The sequence below is a fragment of the Chinchilla lanigera genome, unplaced genomic scaffold (assembly GCF_000276665.1).
Source record: "Chinchilla lanigera isolate Chin_1 unplaced genomic scaffold, ChiLan1.0 scaffold00075, whole genome shotgun sequence".
In the NCBI taxonomy this organism is placed as follows: domain Eukaryota; kingdom Metazoa; phylum Chordata; class Mammalia; order Rodentia; family Chinchillidae; genus Chinchilla; species Chinchilla lanigera.
The window spans coordinates 10463759-10484494 of NW_004955476.1; the positions used below are offsets into that span (position 1 = coordinate 10463759).

Genomic DNA, 20736 nt, shown 5'->3' on the forward strand with positions numbered 1-20736 from the left:
AGAGCGCCTCCACCCTGCTGGTGGGTCGGGCGGGCAGCCCGTGTGCGGGGGGGTTTTCCTGGACAACTCTGTCGTGAGCCTCTGCTTGTGCCAGGTGCTCTCACACGTTTACATTCACTACGACCCATGAGCACAGGCTCTTGTCCTCCTCTGCAAGCGAGGAAACAGGACCCAAGCGTGAAGCCACGATGCCCTGCCGTCCAAAGCCCGGACTTCAGCACACACCCGGCCGGGCAGGCAGAGCAGGATCCCCCGGCAGAGGAAGCAGTTCAGTTGCAGAACCCTCTCGGACTCGCCAATGCATACCTGGTGGTCCTGAGCATCCCCAGAGAAAGCTGTCCCTGGCACACAAAGACCAGCATGCTGGCCCGAGTCACACACTTGCTGTAATTAACGGTGACAGAGCCAGATGCGCACACGAGGGTCTCCCAGGGGGACCTGGCGGCCGGGCTCAGCCGCACCTCAGTGTGGAAAGGAAGGAAACAGCATGCATCAAGCTCGAGCTCATGGGGCCGCACCATGCTCAGGGCATCCCCTGATCTGCTCTGGGAGCACCGCAGCCCCCAGAGGAGCCGGGCCTGTGCATCACACAGAGCTCTGCCCCCACCTGCCAGGCTGGGGAGCTTGGACCGCTGTCCACCTGCTGAGCCGTTCTCAGCGGGCCCTGGTCAGCGGTAAAGTGTAGGAACTCGTGCTCAGCGGTGCATCCCCGACCTGGGGCCGCGTCAGAGTGTCCACGGGACCGGTTCTCACCAGCACCTCCTGTCTCCTGCCCACATGGATAAGGAGTAAGGCCCAGAGAATCTTGGTGAAGTAAACCCTCACTCTCCGTGCCCACTACCACTGCAGGGCGAGGGACAGACTGGCCAGTGGCCCTTGGCTACCCGTGGAGAAGAGCACAGCACAACAGGCCAGGAGGATCCCGCCACTGACTTTTGAGGAGACTTTAATCAGAGGAGTGTGAGAATGCGAGTTACAAGTTTAGTGTCAACATCAATACGCCGCAGACAGCACCCGGCAGCGAGGCCCCAGCATCTGTACACTTCCTAATTTAGTGGTCAAAGAGGAGATCATCATCAGATCTATATGTACACAGTATTTCAAGCAATGGCAAATAATAAACTCCCGCCCTCAAACACAGAACACACGCTCACACTCACACACTCACCCTACCACCTGCAGCCCATGAACCCCCACCCTCGGCAGTCTTTTCACGTATCCGTGAGGACCCAGTCACTTAAGTTACTCGGGAACAATCTCTTCAGCGGGGTCCTCAACAGCCCCTATTTTCTTCGTCACTTAAATTTTTACAACTTGAAACCACGCGGCCAATGTGGTCTGCACAATCTAATGGCACCCCAAATGATGAAAGTGAGCCCCGCTTCTTTGTGTGACTTCTGTACCTCTCTGACGACTGTAAGTCAAAAGAAAAAAGTTGAAATGGAATCTAGGAGCTTCAAGCAGTTTCCTGGGGGCACCGTGTGGATGTCAGCTCGAGACCACCTGCAGTGAGAGGCTTTCGGGGGTGTTTCTGTGCAGAGGTACTGGTTAGTTCCGAAGCTTTTCCCAGTTGCATGAGGTGCAGGAGCCCGACACTGCCCAGCAGAGAGAGGCCCCTCCTGCGCCCCAGTTTAGCAGCCCGCGTGCCCCCGGAGGTCCGCCAACACCCACCCGCCACATTTCCCAGACTTGTTTCTCACTGTTTGTTAGTAAATGGAAACCATGACGAAGTTTACATTAGCAGACGCATACGCATGGCCTGGCCTACAACTACCCCAGGATGGGAAACGGTAAAGCCACTCCATTCCTAGTGAAATGAGCTAGGAGGAGCAGGGGGACACCAACAACCGTTCTCACAGCGGAAAACTCCAACCAAGCGGTGCTGGGCTTTGCAACCCCCAGCCCGGGTCAACTGAAGGCTGGCAGAGCAGAGACAGCTCCTCCGGCAAGCCTCGGGGAGCTGGTCGAAGAGGACTTGGAAGCCAGACGCAGGCCGATGACCGACTCCCAGTCCTTTTTAGAGAGGTGAGGAGGAGGGATTCCGACATCTGTCTGGACGCGGCTCCCCTTGGCCATAGAGCCCCCCTCCTCCGGCTCAGAGCGCCAGCTGCAGCTTGGTCATGTTCCTCTGGTGCATGTTGTGGTGGCGGACGAGCTCATCGGACCGGGCAAACTTCTTCTGGCAGCTGGGCCACCGGCAGCTGAAGGGCTTCTCGCCTGTGGGCACAGGTGCCGGTCAGGGACAGCAAAGGCCCGGGTGACTGGCACATGCTGTGCTGACCCCTCTCTGGCCTGCACTAGCTGGGGGAGCCCTGTCCATGGGCCGCCTGCGAGGGGCCTGGACTGGGAAGTTCCCACCTGGTCCTCTCCGCTCATCTTACGCTAACGCCTGACTTGGAGTGTGGCCTCTGTCACACGAGGGTCCTAATCTCCTCGAAGCCTGCTTGTCCTTGGGAGGGGGAGGTTAGGTCTTATGCAGTGCTTGACCTACACCAAGCCGTGTGCCATGCTGGGCTCCAGGCACACATATGCGCGTCTCTCACATGTCCGGACACAGCTACGGAAGGAAAATACCCCCTTCGCCGCAGACCTGGGCCATCCAAGTCCGAAGCCCCTGCGTGCTGCCTGGAGGGGTCCTCGGACCTCTGTCCTGACTGCTGCCTGGGACGAACAGCGGCAAGTGTGCCCGGCACGTGATGCCCAGGTCAGAAGACAGCATCCAAGAGACCACTGCGCACACAGTCACTTCTGCCAGATGCAGGGGCCGGGCACAAGGGCGACAGCTCCTTCCCCAAGCGTCGTAAGCTCAGGACAGCCAAGGGAGTGGCCAAGAAGGGGCTCAGGGCACCATCCTGCTGGATGCCAGGCTCTGGTGAGCTGCTGGGGCTGAGATCTGGCTTCTGCTCCCCACCTCTTGAGGGACAAATCCCCACACACACACTCCTTCAGTCTCTTGGTGGCACTGAGCTCCGCTGGCCCTGGCTGCCCCCACTGCGTCCTTGCTGGGATGCTGAGGACAACGCCCCCTCCCCCTAGGGACTGCAGGACTGATCTTCCCACGTACTAGCTCTGGGGCTTGGGATGCACCACCTGACCCCTGTGTGCCTTAGTCTCCCTATCTGTAAAATGGGAGTGAAATCTACCTCCCTCATCTTGATGTAAAGATAACACACAGGGGGCACAGCTGTCCCCAGGGGTCACAGCAGCCTGGCTGGGGTGGTCAGTAGCCAGGGTAACAGTGGCTGCTGTCCCCTCTGTACCCGCAGGAGGAAGATGACAGCCACACACTGCTGCCAACCTGGCAGGCGGGGGGACATGGGGCTCAGGCGGTGAAGCCTGGCCTGCTACATCCTCTGCTTCTTCCACAAGGTCAGTCATTGCACGACTGAGACCTGGCAAGCCGGGACAGCCGGGCCTGGGGTTATCACTCCCTTCTCACCCTGGACGGACAGATGTCCCAGCCCCCAGCTGGAAAGCACGATTTCTTAGCTCTCAGAGGACACCAACCAAGGCACAGATGACCCAGGCACCAACCCTCCCAAACAGGGATGGAGCACAGTCCCGGGTCATCCGTGACTGGGTTTCCCCAGCCCTGCCACACTCACACAAGTCCTTGCTAATCTCCGCCACACACCTCACCCCACACCAAAAATAACGAAAAATGAAAGTGAAGAAAAGCTTACGCACTTGTTTTACCTGTATGAGTCCTGGTGTGGGTCTTCAGGTGGTCGGAGCGGGAGAACTTGCGCTGGCAAGTCTTACACTGGAAGGGCTTCACACCTGGACGGACAGAGAGGGTCTGGCCTCGGCCCTAACATGCGGCCCACGGCGAGGCGCTGGGCTGGCTTCGTGGCGGCTGGAGGCGCCCGGCTTTCAGCCACACCTATGGTGTCCCCCACACCCCAGGCCCAGCAGAACCAGTGGATTCCGCATCAAGACCCTCAAGCACCTGCTCTGTCCCCAAACAACAACATTCCTGTCCGGGACCACAACATCCCGCTTCGCGCCAGCGGCTCCGGGCTGTGTGGAGACAGACCCGCAGACCAGGCAGCGCTGTGCCCCCGCACCCATGGTGTTCACCGTCACCAGCCGCAGCTGGGACCGAGAGCGCCGGGCTTTCCGGGAGCGACGGAGGCGCTCCTTTTCGTCCCTTCTTTTTTTAAGAGAAGGAAAGCCTCCAGATGAGGACAAAGATTTTGGAAAAACAAAACAGATGCGGACCCTCTCATCCATGTTCAATAAGGAAGAGAACCAACATCACCCTCACCCCAGGGAAGGCGACAGCCAGCCGCGAGAAGCAGCCCACAAACCTGTGTGTCTCCTCTGGTGCCTTTTGAGCTGGTCAGAGCGCGAAAACCTCCGCTCACAGTCCTTGAAGTCACATTGGTAGGGTTTCTCACCTTGGGGAAGACACATTCTGTTTGAAATGACCCCGCCAGTGTGGGCTGGTCAGAGGCAGCCTCTCCTAGGGGGCAGCAGGGACCAGGGCCCAGGGCCCAAGGCGGGGGGAGGACAGTGACGCCAGCCTCCGTGGAGGGGACAGGCCACTCATGGGTGCTGGGCTAGGGGCCGAGGATGTCCCCATCTAGTTCTGCCCTTAGAGCATCAAGAGGGGGAAGCTTCCTCGAGAAAAGGCCAAAATCTGACAGCGGCAAGGCACTCAGGGCGAGTGGCTTGGGTCACCCAGGCCTGGGTCATCAGAGGACAGAGAGGCAAAGAGCGAAGATGTCTACGCATGGGCTGGGCCAGGCAGAATTCGGGGGGGAGGGTATCCCTGAGGTGGGCCCCATGTGTCAAGGCCTGAAGCCTCGGCGTCCTCTGCTACTGACTTCTCACTCCTGCGCTGAGCATGCACACTCCAGGCTGCAAGACGTAGGCCCTGTGTCCCTCCCTTGCCCCAGGGAAGAGGGGCATGGCTCGCACAACCCCTGCCCAGAAAGCTCAGCCAGCGCCTGGAGCTGAACCCGAGGGCACACAGCCACCCTGGGCTTCCCTCCTGCTTTGCGGATGTCTGTGTCACTGGATCCCGGGCAGACAATGAGCCCCCAGGGTGCCTGGTGTCCCCCTCCCCACCATGACGTCCTGATCCATCTGCACCCTGCCCAGCAGCCTCACAATCCCCAAGTCCTCCTTGCGCTTAGCTCACCCTGAACACCCTCTGCGCCAGTCCTACTGACCCCTCACAAGCACCACGCCTGGGAGCATCCGTCAGACCAGCCCTGACTGTCTTGCAGGAGCACTGCCTCTCCCCACTGCTGTGGCTCCACTTCCTGGGCTCTGGTTCACGCCCAGCCAGGCCTCAGCTCCCGGTGCGGAGGACACGCACTGCCCTCTGCCCCCCACAGACGCTGCTGCTCCTGACCGCTTACCCTTTCTCCGCCAGCGCACCAGCCCGATGTCCCCCACAGCCCTGCTGCTCGCAGAGTCCTCCCAGCCCCTCGGCCCTGTTCCTCCCAGCCACAGAAGTCCCGCCCCTTCCCCTCTGCGTCCAGCCCTGCTCAAGCTCTGTCGGGGCAGGGCCAAGAAGGCAGGACTCTGAGCCTCCCCACAGTCCTGGCATGGGACTGAAGAAAACCTCCATGTGGGCAGCCGGCGAGGGTCACAGCGCTCGGTGCACGAGCCTCGCTGTTCCTGCAGACACCTACCCCACACAGCAAGCCCCGCTCGCCGGCAGAAGGGGCTGCGGCTGCTGACCACCAGCCCCTCCCGGCCTCCGGATGTGAGCGCCTGTCCCTGCCCTGCCCCGGGCTTGGGCGCCCCTCTCTGGGCACCATACCGCCTGCCTCCAGCCGGAGTTTCTCCAGGCTGAGGTCCTTGACTGTTTTGCTACAATGCTGACAGATGCTTTTCAAGGGGCCCCGGGGCAGCACTGGACACAACCTAGAGCAGGATGCGCACAAGGCAACAGGCACGGCGCCGTTGCTTCCAGCCCGCTCCTCCGAGCTGCCTCTCCAGAGCCGGCTGAGCAGAGCCCCGGGCCCTAGGGCGCAGGGAGGCAGCTCTCTTGCTTTGCTGCTCCAGCCTCCTGGCCCCTACTGCTCAGACAGGAGAGCAAGGACTCTCGAGGCCACCCTGCAGCGTGGGACACCAGCCCCAGCCATCTCGGGACAACCTGGGCGTCCCTGTGGGGGACGTGGCCACACACCCACCCTGTGTTCAGAAGTGGCCAGACGAGGCCCGCACTCTTTGACTGGGGGGGCCCCGTTTTCCTTGACATGGTCTCTTTGTCTCTCAAGGGCTGCGAAGGACAATTCAACCACAGGCCATGTCTACCACTGGCTGCTCCGTCACTGTCCCCCGCACTCAGCCTCTTGGCCCAGCTCGGGGAAGATGCCCCATGGCCTCACCGACCCTCCATCATCTCATCGCCCTTTGCAGGCCTTCTCCTCTCTCCCCCGGAGGCGCTAGGAGGACCTTAGGGAAAACACTGGGCTTCCGCCTCAGGCGGGCTGTGTCTCCAGAGGCACCAGCACCGCCACACTCCCCGCAGGGTAGATGGAACCTGCCCGGTGTCTCCCCATCTCTGCTTTCACGGCAGCCCCCACCCACTCTGCTCCACCTGCCTGTCCTGAAGGAGGGTCCCTGAGTCCTTGAGTGAGGACAGACGCGCCTCGGCCCTCTCCAGCTAGACCTCGCGGCCCCGCCCACTGCCACCGCAACCTGTGTCCTCCTCACCCGTGTGCTTCCGGCTGTGCATCTGCAGGTGGGACAGCTTGAAGTACCTCTTGTTGCAGCCGGGGTAGGCGCACATGAAGGGGCGCTTCTCGCTGCCCTCGGAGGCAGAGCGGACCAGTGTGGGGGTCACCCCAGGCACGCGCCGCACGTCCTGGGCAGAAGTAGAGGACAGAGGCCGTCAGCCACAGGTGAAGACCCCCCGGGGCAGGAGCTCTGGAATCACCCAAAGCAGGGACAGCTGCACTCTGCTAGGAGATCTCAGCCCTCCCCTCTGCGCCCGGACACTCTGGGGACCTTCTACACCGCTCGACCGGGAACATCACAGTGGTCAGCGGGACCCAGACTGGGTGAAGCCCCTTGGGGTGCCAGGCAGAGCCTCTGCAGAAGCAGCATGGTGTTGGGGAGTCCCACCCCACCTGGCTCAGCCTCCAACGTGTCCCAATCTGGGACACCTCTCACACCCTCTGTCCAAGCTGCCACGGCATGGATGTCCTCGTTAGAGGAAATGGGAGTGGCTCAACTCCCCGAACTGGCTGGACCCCGTGTCCACAAGGACGAGGACGAAGGCGCCGGGCTCAGGGCTCTGTCTGTGATGCCACAGTGTGGCCAGAACGGCCTTTAGTGGCAACACCACAAACACAGGGGCCAGCGGCCGTCTGTGCCCTCTCCATGCTGTTCCAAGGCACAGTGGGTCTCTTTCTGGAGGCAAACTGAGTCACGGGGGAGCAATACCCCTGGGGCTGCTAAGCCTCCCCATTCCACCACTGACACACACGCCGAGGCCACGGCGGTGGGCAGGTCATGAGCAGGTCTGGACTGGAAGCAGCCGGCCCTGGGTGGGTCCCGCTCCGCCAGCACCCGAGTTCCCTCTGTGTTTGGAAGGAAAGGTGCCGTGGTAACGCGCAGCTTTGGCGTGCACAGCCTGGCAACACCCCGGCGCCCCAGGGTAAAGGTGGCATCAGGTGACATGAGCCAGCGGGGTGGGTGGGATCCTCAGGGAGATGCTGGGTGGCGGGGAGACGCCCCTGTCCAGGGCATCAGAGGGGCAGGCCTGCTGGGGAGAAAGCAAGGGGAGCATCTCTTGTCCCTTCCTTGATGCCATGCACATGGTATGGGGGCCTCAATCACAGCTCTTCTCCCAGTCACGGCGCAGGCACTGGTGGGTGGAGCAAGGAGGGTGCCCTGAACCCCGCCAGCGGCCAACTTCTGCGCCCCCACCTCCCTTCTCACAGCTTGAGACAGGAGAGCGAAGGGCCCCACCTACGGCCCGGGTGCCGATCCACAGGCCACGGGGTCCAGGGCAGGGGCTCTCAGGACAGGAGCACAGCTGTGCCTTGGTGCGGCCACCGAGCCGCATGTGTGAGGGACCCAGCCACAGGGTGGGCGCTGGGTGCTCTGGGATTTTCACTTTTCTACCTCACCTTCCTGCTGAGCCATGGAGGAAGCAGGGGTCCCTGACGCAAAGCTGCCCGGGCCAGGGGCTCCCCCGGTGTGGCCCTGGGGGGCGGCCCCGCGGCAGGGCCAGTGAGGCAGGCGTGTGTGGCACTCACCTGGATGCCCCGGAAGACGCCGTGCGTGTGGATCCGGTACTGGGCGCCGCACAGGATGGGCGTCGTGTGGCTCTCGCTCTCGTACCCTGTGCTGTGGCTGAGAACACAAGAGGAGGCTCAGCCCGGCCTGCAGCCGCCGCCTGCGAATGCTCATCTGCGCCACAGAGATTTCCTAGCGCTGGGGGGCAGAAACAGGCGGCTCTGCACCTGCCCTGGCTATGCGTGGTGCCTCCTGTCAGTCACCTGTCGCCTGTCACCTCCCGGGCTCCTGAAGGCACTGCCTGGCCCACGCTAGGCTTGCACAAGCTGGGGAGGACCAGCGCAGGGCTTCAGCCGGGCCAGGCTGCTCGCCATCACGGACATCGGAGAAAAGAGGCGTCCTGGGGCTCACAGGCGCGGCACCGGGCGTCTGCCAGCACCGTGGGACCCAGTTCCTCCAGACAGCACCAGAAAGGGTGCCGGGGTGGCCTCGGGGGCTCCCTCCCTCCACCGCAGCCAGCCTTCCAGATCAGCTGGCCAAGCTGAGCCCAGCCCCAGCCTGACTTGGGCCCGGGGGCGCTTGGTGCACCTGGGACCACAGGGGAGACAGGCGGGGCCCTGCTGCTGGGAAGGAGCCATGAGGTGAACCCCTCTTCCCCAGCTGCAGCGCTGTGAGCTGCTCTGCACGAATCTGACTCCAGGTCGAGGCAGAGTGAGGACGCGTCTGCGCCGGCACACGCTCGGATTCCAGGCGCAATCACTGCGGGGCCATGATGAAACTGTACAACGTGCAGCTGCGCTGGAAAAGTCTGCGTTGGCAGTCCCTCAACATGTCAGACACAAAATCCCCACATGACCCAGAAATCCTGTGTCTACCCCGAGGGGATGAAAACAGAGGCCCACACAGAGCCCTGTTTTCGTGGTTCTCCCGTGGACAAGCCGGGAAGCAGATCCAACCCAGGGGTCAACCAACTGACCAACTGATGACCAGAAACAAAATGCAGTGTCCAGACACAAGGGAATATTATTTGGCAATAAAAAGGAATGAAGTCCTAACACGTGCTCCGACCCGGAGTTAAGTGCAAGAAGCCAGTCATGAAACCATGTATCTAGGGTTCCATTTACACAAAACATCCAGAAAATGCAAATCGGCCAAAAGCGGATGGAGGGTGACCCAGGGCTAAGGGCACTGGTGGGACAGGAAAGCGTTGCTGTGACATCCAGAAACTGTGTGGATGGCCGCACAAGGCCATGAACACACTACAGCCACTGCCCCGTATGCCCCAGAGGAGGGGCCTGGACAGATACATGAAATCAAGGAGGCTCCTTTAAAAAAATATCTCTGGAGCCAGTCCTGGTGGCCTGTGCCTCTGGAAGCACTATGGAAGGCTGAGGCAGGAGGACTGCAAGTTGGAGCCCAGCCTGGGCATCCTAGAGACTTAAGGAGACCTGTCTGCAAGTTTTATAGAAGTGAAGAATGGGCTGGACACAGAGCTCGGAGCAAAGGGTTGTGACCTGGGTTCGGGCTCCAGGACCGCACCAGGCAGCCAGGCAATCCTCTCTGGGGATAGGGCCATGCACGCAGTAGCATCTTTTAAAGCCCCAGGTGAGATGAACTGGTTGTTGGGGCTCAGAACCCCCATTCTTTGCCTCTGTGGCTGTAGCGGCTCAAGGGGGGCTGGGGGGAGAAGGGGACTTGGCCAAGTATGTCGCACAGAAGGGCAGAGGGCTGACTTGGCTCCTATCCCAGGGGAGACTCCCTCCTCTCCAGAGGCAAGGTGTCCCGCCAGGAGCCCACTTCATCCACAGACTGGGCCCACAGCAGCTGGAGAATAGGCTCTGCATCTGCTCTGCATCCAGGCATTTCTGAAAGAACAGCCCACCTGCCCTGCAGAGCTGGGGACACAGGTGCAGGTCTGCACCCCAAGCTGCCACCCCACCCCTCTGCATCCCATTCCAGGCGATGCTGCTGAGGCTCAGACGATCCTAAGCAGGGCTCAGGGCTGGGCCAGTGCCCAACATGCAGAGGCCAGGAGATGCAAAAGCCAGCAAGCAGGACCCCCCAGCCTTCAGACCTCGCAGGAAGTAAGGCCAGGGAAGTAACAGAGGACGCCACTGCGGCTACTTGGTGGCACAAAGAGGACACGGCCAGCATGGGCCATCCAGGACTCCGCACCCCAAGGGCTGGGACGGGGGCTCCTCCTGTCTGGTCTCACAGAGACTGAGAACAGTGCCGGCCATGGTCTAAGCGAGAAGCGTCCCCCAAGAAGTCAGGCACTGAGGACTGGGTTACAGTGCCCCGTGCTCAGGGGTGGGGTCCAGGGAGGGCACTGGTATAGGAGGCTGCTGACTTGATGCTAGGGATTACATCTCGATGCCCCCAAGGCCTCATGAATCCTAGACAAGACCTCTGAAGTTGACTGCATTGCAGGGGCTCACAGCTGAGCTGCCATTAGGAGGTGGAGCCTGGTCAGAGGCGGCGGTCACTGTAGGCACGGCCTGGGCATTTCAGGGCTCTTCCCTTCTTTTTCTACTTCCTGGCCACCATGCTGTGAGCAGCTCTCCTCCACCCAGGCCCTTCTATCGTATCTGCCCTGGAGCCACTGACCACGGACTGAACTCTCTGAAACCGTAAGCCAAACCAACCTCTCTCCTTATAAGCTGCGGTGCCAGACATTCTCTCCCAGTGATGAGAAGGTGACTAACACACTGGCCGAGTTCACAGCAAAGGGCCTACTAGGAAGTGGAGCCAGCCGGAGGAGGCAGGCCGCAGGACGATGCCTTGGAGCGTGTGTCTTATCCCTGGCCGCTTCTCCCTCCCTGTTTCCCAGCTGCCAGCTTGCCTCTAGCCCCCATTTTTACCTTGACTTTTCTGGTTCTCTACGGCCTACAGCAATGGAGTTGGCAGACCATGGACTGACACCGTGAGCCCAAACAAGCCCTCCTCCTCCCAGCTGTGAGCCTCAGATACCTGGTCCCAGCGTTGGAGAGCTGATGCAGTCATATACGCCAGCCCACTCCAAGCAGGAACCTCTCCCAGCTCAGGCCCAGCATCTGGCCAACAGGACAAGGACCTGTTTCCATTTGGGAAGAGGTCTGATTGTTAGCAAAGGCCCTCCCAAAATGAGCTGAGATCAGCCTGCTTCTGCCTCCGGGGGAGCACAGATCCTGTCACTGTCACAGCCAACTCCGGAGTTTCCGCTGTTCCGCGGGAAACCTGGCCCTGAGCGCGGAGACTCCTTGCCACTCTTGGCAACCTCAGCCTCGGCGATGCCAGCAGGCACCTGCCCGTCAAGTGCCCAGACAGACTGGGCCTAACTCCTCCTCCACATCCTGACCTTTCCAGGGTCTAAAATCACTCTCGGGGCTCAGGACCATGTCCTCTCAGCCATGACAAGGTGACCTGGGGCCTGATTCCTTTGCCACCCCAGTGTCGTCTTCTTGACCCTCTCATGTCACTAAGTTCCTCTCAAAGGACGGACACCTGTACTGTAGATGTCACAGAGAGGGGTTGGAGGCAGCCATCTACACACACAAAAGCCTCAGGCAGGACAGTATCTGCCCCACAGGGAGGGCTCCTGGCCCGGAGCTGCTCACGCCCATGCCAGCAAGCCCTTACCCTGCTTCTCCTCGGGTGGAAGGTTTGGGCCTCTTGGTGCAGTGTGGACAGAGCACTGACTTTAACACACCCGAGTGCAATCACACCTCAGCAGTGGGTCCCAGGGACCTTCCTCCGTCAAATTAGATCTCCAACCCAGGCCTGGCATGAGCTACGGCAGGCGTCCAGCCCTGACCCTAAAGGCCCAGCTGCTTCAAACTGGAACTCAAGGGCCACGGAGCCAGCCTTCAGGTCCCACCCTGTGGCCTTCAGTGAGTTGTCCCTGGTGGCTGGAACCCTTCTCGCTGTGGATGTGCTTCCGACACGCCTGTTTTCCACCCGCCTCATGCTGCTTCTGCACCCGAAAAGCCCCTTCTGAGTTCCAGAAGGGAAAACAGTCTCCCTTGCTGCTCGTGGGCCCATTTTATCGACAAGGTGTGCAAATAGGTTTCCACAGTGCTCAGGAAGGTATAGGAGTCCAGGTCTCCACGAGAAACCTGGAGAATTCAGGCGCGTGTGGGTCCTGGTCAGCCACCACACATGTCAGTGACCATCACGAGCTGACCTGAGACCGTAAGGCTCAAGTGATAACAGCTGCTGGGGAAAGCCACTGTCAGGACCTGCGCAGGCTCAGATGGTCACAGGAAGCCAAGTTTCACCCAGAGAGAGAAACATCCCTAACAACACACAGGACCATGGACAAGAGGCTGGAGCCGTTAGTTCTTCTGAAACGGCAAGGTGCTACTGGCAAGTAAACAGTTCTAGGGCCAAAGATGCACTTTCCTGATAAGAGAATTCACAGAGCCCAACAGCTGCAGGATGGACGCAATCAGAACAGCCCAGAGGCAGAGGGCGCACGGTTCGCAGAGCAACACCAGAAAGCGGGCTCTGGAGCTGTGACTCCCACCCGGCCGATCAGGCGCCCCGGCCCGGCGCAGTGGAGCTGCAGGAGCAGCTTCAGCCACCTCCCACCCTCAACCGAGAAGGAACACACAGAGGCCAAGGCCGCGCCAGGGCACCCTGCGCTTCCCCAGGGTGGGAACGCAGTACTTCACAAAACGTTTCTACACAGCTGCCTCGAAAACTTCCCCCTTTGAAGGTTAAGATGTTGATTCAGCTGAGTGACAGGGAGAGGGGACCCGAAGTCTCTGTGCCCGACAACCAGGACGACCTGAGGGCTACTTCAGACAGGGCTGGGGTGCCGCTCAACCTTCCACTGCAGTGTCAGCCCGCAGTTCCCCGCCTGTCCACGCAAACGACCACTAAATGCCTTTTTGCAACCAATCACTGTGCTAGTGACCTCCACTGGGGCCGGGTAATCCTGCCACAGGAGGAAATGGGCTTGAGGCTGCTCTCGGCATCACTAACCGGCTTTGATTCGTTTTCTTCCCTTGGACCCCAGGCCTGGCACAACAGCTTTCCCAAGAACTCATGCTAACCTGCTGCTCTGTGGTGTCCAATCCCCTGGGTTTTCTGCTCTTGAAAACCAGGACACTCACCTGTCTCAATTTTGCCATCAGCTCTCTCATTTTTCATGAATTCCCACATTCCTGGCCACATAGGAGATTATTCCACAGCAGAATATGGGTTCGATTCTTCTTTAAAGCAGAGCCACAAATTCAAATATTACTCCAGAGACCGAGTTAAGGAGGAAATGAACAAAGAAAGCCCCAGTGGATAAGACGGCCTGGAGCAGCAGGGACAGTCACTCGTTCACCTGGGCCCCTGCCCGACGGACAGCCCTGGCTCAGCCGTGCCCGGTCTCCGCCAGAAAGCTGAGCCCTGTGTGGTCACATCTTCCACTGTGATGAAAAGTTGGGAATCTCAATTTTTCTGAGCCCACCTGAATTTTGCATTCTTGCAAATAACTGAACTTTTAAAGAGCCACTGTCAGCTTAGATGAAAGAGACATCTGCCCTAAAGGCCACCGATTTGATTTCAGGGCTGAGCAGTGACGTTTAAGCTACAAAGGTGACAAAAGTGACACCTTGATTCTCCTGCCCCCCCCCCCAACAAACACGGCAGGGAAACAGAGGTGTGTAACTCTTTGGACCCTGGAAGCCTGAAAGATGCCACAGCTACATAGCAGGAATGCAGGAGCTGGGAGAGCAAAGTGCAGACATTTCATCCTGGTGACGGTGATTCGCCTCTGAATCCACCGCCCCCAAAAACAGGCTCAAGCACTGAAGCTCTAGACAGCCCTGTGTGCCGCGGTGTTGACGGAGGTGCACCATGAGTTACAGCAGCTGTCACAACGCACCACAGACGACTCAGCAGCTTAAACCACCAGACCTGACTGTCCAAGAGTTCTGCAGAGCAGAAGCACGAAAGCAGCCGCCTCAGACCGGGGCCAAGGTGTCTGCATGGCTGTTTTCCTCCAAGGGCACTGAGGGAAGAACTTCTTCTCTTTTCTTCTTTTGTAGGATTATTTTTGGGGGGAGGTGGATATGAGGTCCTGCTATGTTGCCCAGGCTGCTCTCAAACTCCTGGGATTGAATGATCCCCTGCCTCAGCCTCCCGAGTCTGGGACCACGGGCACTCCCGTGCCCATCCCTCGGCCCCTTCTTTGCACCACACCTCCCGCTTCCCGTCCCGCTCTCTGTGGTCAGGTCTCGCCGTGCCTCCTCCTATAAGCACGCTGTCGCCAGCCCCTCCGGGTCATCCCTGGAACTCTCCGCGCAGGGCCCCTCCCTGAGCCACGTCTGCGAATGCCTTTGCCACATACAGCAGCACAGGTCCCACAGTGAGGACTCGGGCATCTTGGGCTCGTCAGTTAGCCAACCCAAGGAAACAGGACGCATTCAGTTCCCTGCAGGTGCATTTAAAAGCTGAGCTAATCTGGATCCTGTGTCTCCAGACTCACGTGAAGGACCCTGTGTCTGAAGACCTGTGTTCTGCACCCACCTCCCCATTTATGCGCTCTATGGCTACGTGTGTCCTGTCACCCTCTCCGCAGCCAAGATTCGCCACTTAAAGAACACAGCTCATCAGCTACTTTACGGATTTGTTTCAGGCGTCACTCAGAAATTTACCCCAACAGACTACTCGGGAAGGCCGGGGTCATGCGCAGTGTGTGACCCGCAACCCCAAAACTGTTCACTGTATGCTGCTTTGTGTCAATACGAGGTCGATGTCAGCACAACCCCAGAAGTCATGAAGGTGTCACCTCAGGCAGATGACTCAGGCTCCCTGGCCAGGTAAAGTGGAAATAGCAGCGCCCGCCCCTTCCTATCCAGCAGCCTGGGGACGGAGCCAGTGCGGTCAGGGAACACAACGCCTAGAGGACTCGAATCAGGGTTGCCTAGCAGACTGGGAAAGCTCTGGGAGTGCCTGGATGACTGACAGGTGGGGCGCCAACTCAGGAGGGAGGACGCACCCCACATTCGGGCGGCACTAACCAACAGGCTGGGAGCCTGTACTGAATGAACGTGGCAGGAGGAAGTCTGCCCTCTGCTTCTGCCCGTGGGCTCCAGTCTTCACCAGTGACTCTGGACGTTCCGCTCCAGTTCCTTTAGGCTTCCAAGGCAGGCCCTTGGGGTCTGCAGCTCCGTCTTGCACCAGGCTCTGCAGGGAGCTCCAGGCCTTGGACCTCTCGCTGGATCCTCCGTTGTGAGTCTGCCTACTGAAGCCTTTCATAATCGTGCATTCAGTGAGTGTTCACTGCTGTGTACGTAGCGTCACCGTCATTTTACTGCAGAGCATACACAGTGGCTGAGGCGTTGCCCCAGCAGCAGAGGGGACATGTGAGTCCGGGTCACGCTTATCTTCTTCCTTCACAGTTAGTGGGCCTGTTCCAGGGACGCCGCTCATCCAGACAAGTTCCACTCTGTCAGCCCGACCCTGCATGAGTCCCAGTCCTTCCTCTAGGGAATGAGCTAACTGGGCCTGTTTAAGTGTACAAAATGCAGTGGGGGTGCAGGGAAGGAGAAGGGCCTGGAGACAGTGAGGAGGGTGACTCTGAAACACGCCCCTGTTGGCAGAATTTGGTTCAGCTGTGAGGTGCCCTATTTATTTTTGGTACAAAGAAAGTACAAGTTGAACTGATATAGCAGAGCAGCTCAAACTATGCACAATTTTTACAAAAAGCAAAATATTTTGTACCTATCTGGGAAAACAAACTCCGCCGAAACAGTTCTTGGCAGAGCATACACCTCGTGACTTCTTTTCCAGCAGGGCCCGGACTGCACATTTTCCGACGCAGCATTCACATGCAGGAACTGTATCCTAGGAAAGTTTGCCTTTCCTCGACAGCTTTGGAAGGCATCAGCTCACATCCTTCGAAAGTCTGCATAAAGAAAAATCTCCCTCCTAGAACACAAGTGACGAGCCCCCACACACACTAAGAACTTGTACACTGAGACCTGGCTCTGGGGAGAACACCACGTTGGAAGAGTAGCTTCTTTAGAAATGATTAATTTTGATATTCCACAGGCACAAGAAGGAATATCCTTTTAATAAGAAGGAATTGAGGTTTTACAGATGAGGAAAACCAGAGCTGCTCTGAAATCCCTTATCAACCGAAGAGGTAAAAAAAAAAAAAAAAAGAAAAGGAGTAAGGAAAAGAAAAGAGGAAGAGCCCTTGGAAGAGCACTGGCCTTCTCGTGAGTGTCCCAAGAGGCAGACTGTGCTGTGACCCTTCCCCCCACCCGCGGCCACGGCCAGGCGGGCAGCCGGGCTCACCTCCGTCTTCTCAGCCCCGCAGGTCCTCAGCACCCAGAGCGCAGAGCTCACCGTCTGACCCCTCCTGGACACTCAGGGCTCCTGTCTGAGGTGTTAAGGACCTGGCTGTTCCTGGTGTTGAAAACACAACTGTAAGGCTGGAGGCCCAGGGCCCTCGTCTGGGGCCAATTTCTGAGGGAAACGAAGGAGCTACACTAAGACACTGGGCACCTTACGGCTGAAACACGAGACGGGAGGCTGAATGTTAAAAAAGGAATGCACGCTTAAACCACTAGCACTGACCGCCATTCGCAGACGTTACAGACGGCAAAGGGCACCACCTGCCCAAGGAAGACTGGACACTGGCTGACCACTGACCTGCCGGCTCTGAGAAACCAACAGGGAAAGCAAGTGGGGAGGGGGCTGATATGGTCAGAAACGGCCTCAGCCGACAAAGTAAAACAAAATCCACCAAAACAACAAGCCTCCAACGACCCCATCCAACACCCAGCCAGACGGCGCGTGGCCCGTGAGTGTCTCCTGGGAGGGTTTGGGGCACAGCAGAACGCAGAGGCTTCAAGCTCTCCTGAGAACCCAGTTTTCCTGCACTCCCAGCTCCTCCTAAGACCTGTTCAGACCGGACTGTGCACAGCCAGTGCAGCGGCACCCGGGAACAGGCACCGCAGGACCGACCCCGGACTGGCCACGAGGGAGAACCACAGCCCTGCGCAGAGGGGGCCTGCAACGTGTCCAGCCCTGCTCCATGGTGTGACTTCACGCGGCTCCCCTAGGCTCTGGTGTGGACAGACAGCGGAGAGAGAGGTGAAGCCGCTTGTCCTACACCAGCTCAGGAAGTAAAAACCTACGAGCGAAACAACCAAGCTAAACCCGACTGAGTTCAGACATAGATGAACACATAATGCTGGGCACCTGATAATTCACAGTTCTAACATGTCCTCTCCAACAGACTACAGAAAAGAACCAGCTTTTTAAAAAAACGTGGACATCTTACCTTCCTTCTGCTACTGGTGTTTTATTTACACTTATCTAGAATGGTCCATTTCAGTCACTATTCCTTAAAAACTGCCCCAGGGCGATTCCCCTAACGTGCTTCTTGATGATCTCTTCCCAGCGGCATTAGCGAACAGACAACGCAGCCTCCCCCTCTCCAGCTGCGCCCACCAGCCTTCGCCCCACCTGTCTCAGCACTCTCTCGTGTCTCCTGTTTCCCTCCCCCATATCCATCCTCCTTCGTTGATAACAGAGTCCCCCTCTTCAGGCGCCCTCAGTCTCGGGCTCCAGGGGATGCCACTAAGACCTGGCCAATCAGACCTCTCCATTCTCATCACAGGACCCAGCCCAGACCAATCAAAGCCCTTCCTTGGGTCTTCTGCTGGAAAAGAACCAATAAAATCCCTGACCTTATGAGGCCACAGGAGCCAAAAGCAGAGCACCTTCCATACAGCAGAGAACACTGCCAGGAAGTGCACCAGCACCGCACAGCACACAGACAGGAGACAACAACCGCCTTCTAAGGACTCTCTGAGGCCCCGCATCCAGGCGAGGGGTTCAGAATGCATTAACCTACCCCACTACCCGCGGCCTGCGTGATGACACCGGACTCAGCCCGTTACAGATGAGTCCTCATGAAGAAGGCACAATCCAACCGTCACCTGCAGGCCGCCAGACCCACTTTCCAAGGACGTTCAGAGCACCACAGCTGCGTGAGCTCGTTCCTGCACACAGATCCTGGTGGCAGAGACCCACTGCCTCCAGCCACATGGCCGTCACTATAACTGTCTAGATCCCACTTCTGCAGGCCTGGCTCACCTGTCTGCATGTCCATGGAGGCCTCTGTCTCACAGGGCACACAACATGTGGTTAGTAGCCTGTCAACTCACCAGGACACACCAGCCCTCAGGAGTGTGACACTTTTCTCATTGCCCAGAGGGGCAGGGTCACCCCACAGCTTCTTTCCTCTTTAGTCACCCCCAGATCAAAGCCAGAGATGCTCTTACGTCCAGTGTCCTACCACAGTTTGGAGGGGACACCGTTCAAAATCCCCACATCTACTGCCCCTAGGGCACTGAAGAACATGTTTAGACACCAGTTCCTCCCTCCATCACAGACATGGGGCTGCAGGGACGTGGCCAACACCTGCATGTCCAGCATGTCTCTGCAAGTGGGGTGCTCATTTATCTGAACCTGACTTCACTGACCTCACCAGCTTCTAAATGCTTCAGCTCTGTGAACCCCAAAGATCCTGGCCCATACCCACAAAGGACAAGCCCGCATCCCACCCAGGAAGGAGGAGAGGGTCCTCCCAGCCTCGTCCTCCAGCCCACCTGCTCATGCACGTGGGGCTCTGTGACAGGGGAGGTGCTCCTCTCCAGGGTCCAGCACAGGGCTCAGGACTGAGTCTCTCCCGCCTCTCCAGGGGAAATGGAGGCCATTAAAGAAGGTCATAACATCCATGCCAATCCATCACTTCCACAGAACACCCCAGAAATGCCCTTCAGTAACACATGCGGGCTGCAGTGCAGCTCCCTGGAGAGCATGGGCCTACTGTGGCCAAGCCTGGGGCTCATGCCCAGCGGGAGGGCAGGAGGGGGAGATGGGAGAAAGGAAGGAAAGGAAGCAGGGAGGGAGGACCAAGCAGTTCTAAGTGGGAAAAAAAAAAGGGAAAACCATGTAATAAATTCATATGAAGTACAGTGTTTTCCAAAGAATTTTGAGGCAAGAGGCATTAAAGTCTTGAAAAAGAGGGATCTCTAATAGGGATATCTGCCACAGAATAAGACTTGAAAAAATATTGGGGAATAGTTTCATGAAGATTCAAAAATTTTTTAAAATCAGTCTTGGCCAGAATTAATTTTCAAGCATGATGTGATCCACTTAAAATTCCACTTAATACTTTTTTAAAAAAATAAATTTATTCTGATGAGCATAAGCCACAAGCCTGTAGTACTGGCTTCTCAGGATGCTGAGGTAGGAGAACTGCAAGTTTAAGGTCAGCCTTGGTGATTGTGTCTCAAGTTAAAAAATAAAAAGGGCTGGGAATGTGGCTCTGTGGTAAGTACAGCATCCCTGGGGTGAGTTCTAGTACCAGAAAAGAAAAATACACATACTTTTTGAAGTTTTAAATTTACAGAGAAATTTCTGAAATAATCCACCCTACATCCAAACTCTTCTCTCCATGATACGTCATGCCGATATGTAACATTTGTCACAATTAGTAAACCAATACTGGTAATGTGTTTGAGACTGAAAATTAGACTATTTTACAGAAGAATCCAGAGGGCATGGTGACTTACACCTTAGTCCTAGCTACTGGGGGGCTGAGGTAGGAGGATCACTTGAGCCTGGGAATTGGAGACCAGCCCGGGCCACGTGCTGTGACCAGCTCTCGGTCAACCAACCAGCCAGTAATCAGCAAGAAATAACAGCTAGAAATACCTTCAAAAAGAAATACAGTGCTGGGGGAGCCTCCTCCGCTCTCTTTAGACAGACTGAGCTACAGCAAAGAGGGTCTGAGGCCGGGCAGAGGGGGCCAGGGAGCGGCATGCAGGGAGGAGCCGCGTTCCATGTTGGACGAAGCCAACACCAACGTCGCCAGGGGCGGCGGGAAGGAAGGGCTGTTCCCAGCGGCCTCTGGAGAGGAAGAGTCAAGCTGGACTCCCATCGCCAAGCAAACCCAGGACGAATTAAGGGTAAAAATGTAAAAGATTCATTTTTTTATAAAGCTCAAGAATGAATGTGTATTCCCGATACAATACTGTCAGGCAGGAGAAGTCTTTTTTATACATAATACAGAAACTGAAATACTGCACCGTGCTGTGAGAGGAAGTTTACAGATTTCACCACACAAGCACAGCACTGGCTGAGGTAGCAGCGCTGCGGGGAGCACTGGCCAGGCAGGCCGGAGGCCCTGGGCGCCACCAGCTCAACAGCACCAACACCACCGAAACTTTTTCACTCTAACCCTGATAGGACAAGAAAGCGCTGACGGAGCTGAAACACAAACCAGAAAAAACCTTTCTGGCGCTCTTGGCAAGCGAAAGAGCTGTGGACCCAGGCGCCACACATGGGCGTGGCCGCCGGCTCCGACCCCAAAGCCTCCTGCTCTGCCCCGCCAGGCCTGCAGTTCCCCCCACCCCTTCTTCCCTCTTCTCGCCAGCCACACTGCTGCAGACTGATGTGCACATACAGTTTCCTAAATGAAAATAAGCAAACGAAAGCAATGCTTTAAAAAAGGCCATCTCCTCAGAGTAAGGG

The 20736-nt window shown here is 57.8% G+C and overlaps 1 protein-coding gene across 4 annotated transcripts in view; it reads right to left on the reverse strand.

The window, feature by feature from the left end:
- Positions 1–929: 929 nt before the first annotated feature.
- The window catches only part of Wt1 (Wilms tumor 1), a gene marked incomplete at its 5' end in the record, with an annotated part of 39786 nt that continues 19979 nt past the window's right edge, over positions 930–20736 (reverse strand). For 2 of the 4 annotated variants that reach the window (XM_013503002.1, XM_005401901.2), the window contains 5 exon segments: positions 930–2217; positions 3697–3780; positions 4311–4400; positions 6676–6826; positions 8226–8322. In XM_013503002.1, coding sequence (XP_013358456.1) covers positions 2096–2217; positions 3697–3780; positions 4311–4400; positions 6676–6826; positions 8226–8322 — 544 coding nt within the window. 4 annotated transcript variants of the gene reach the window in all.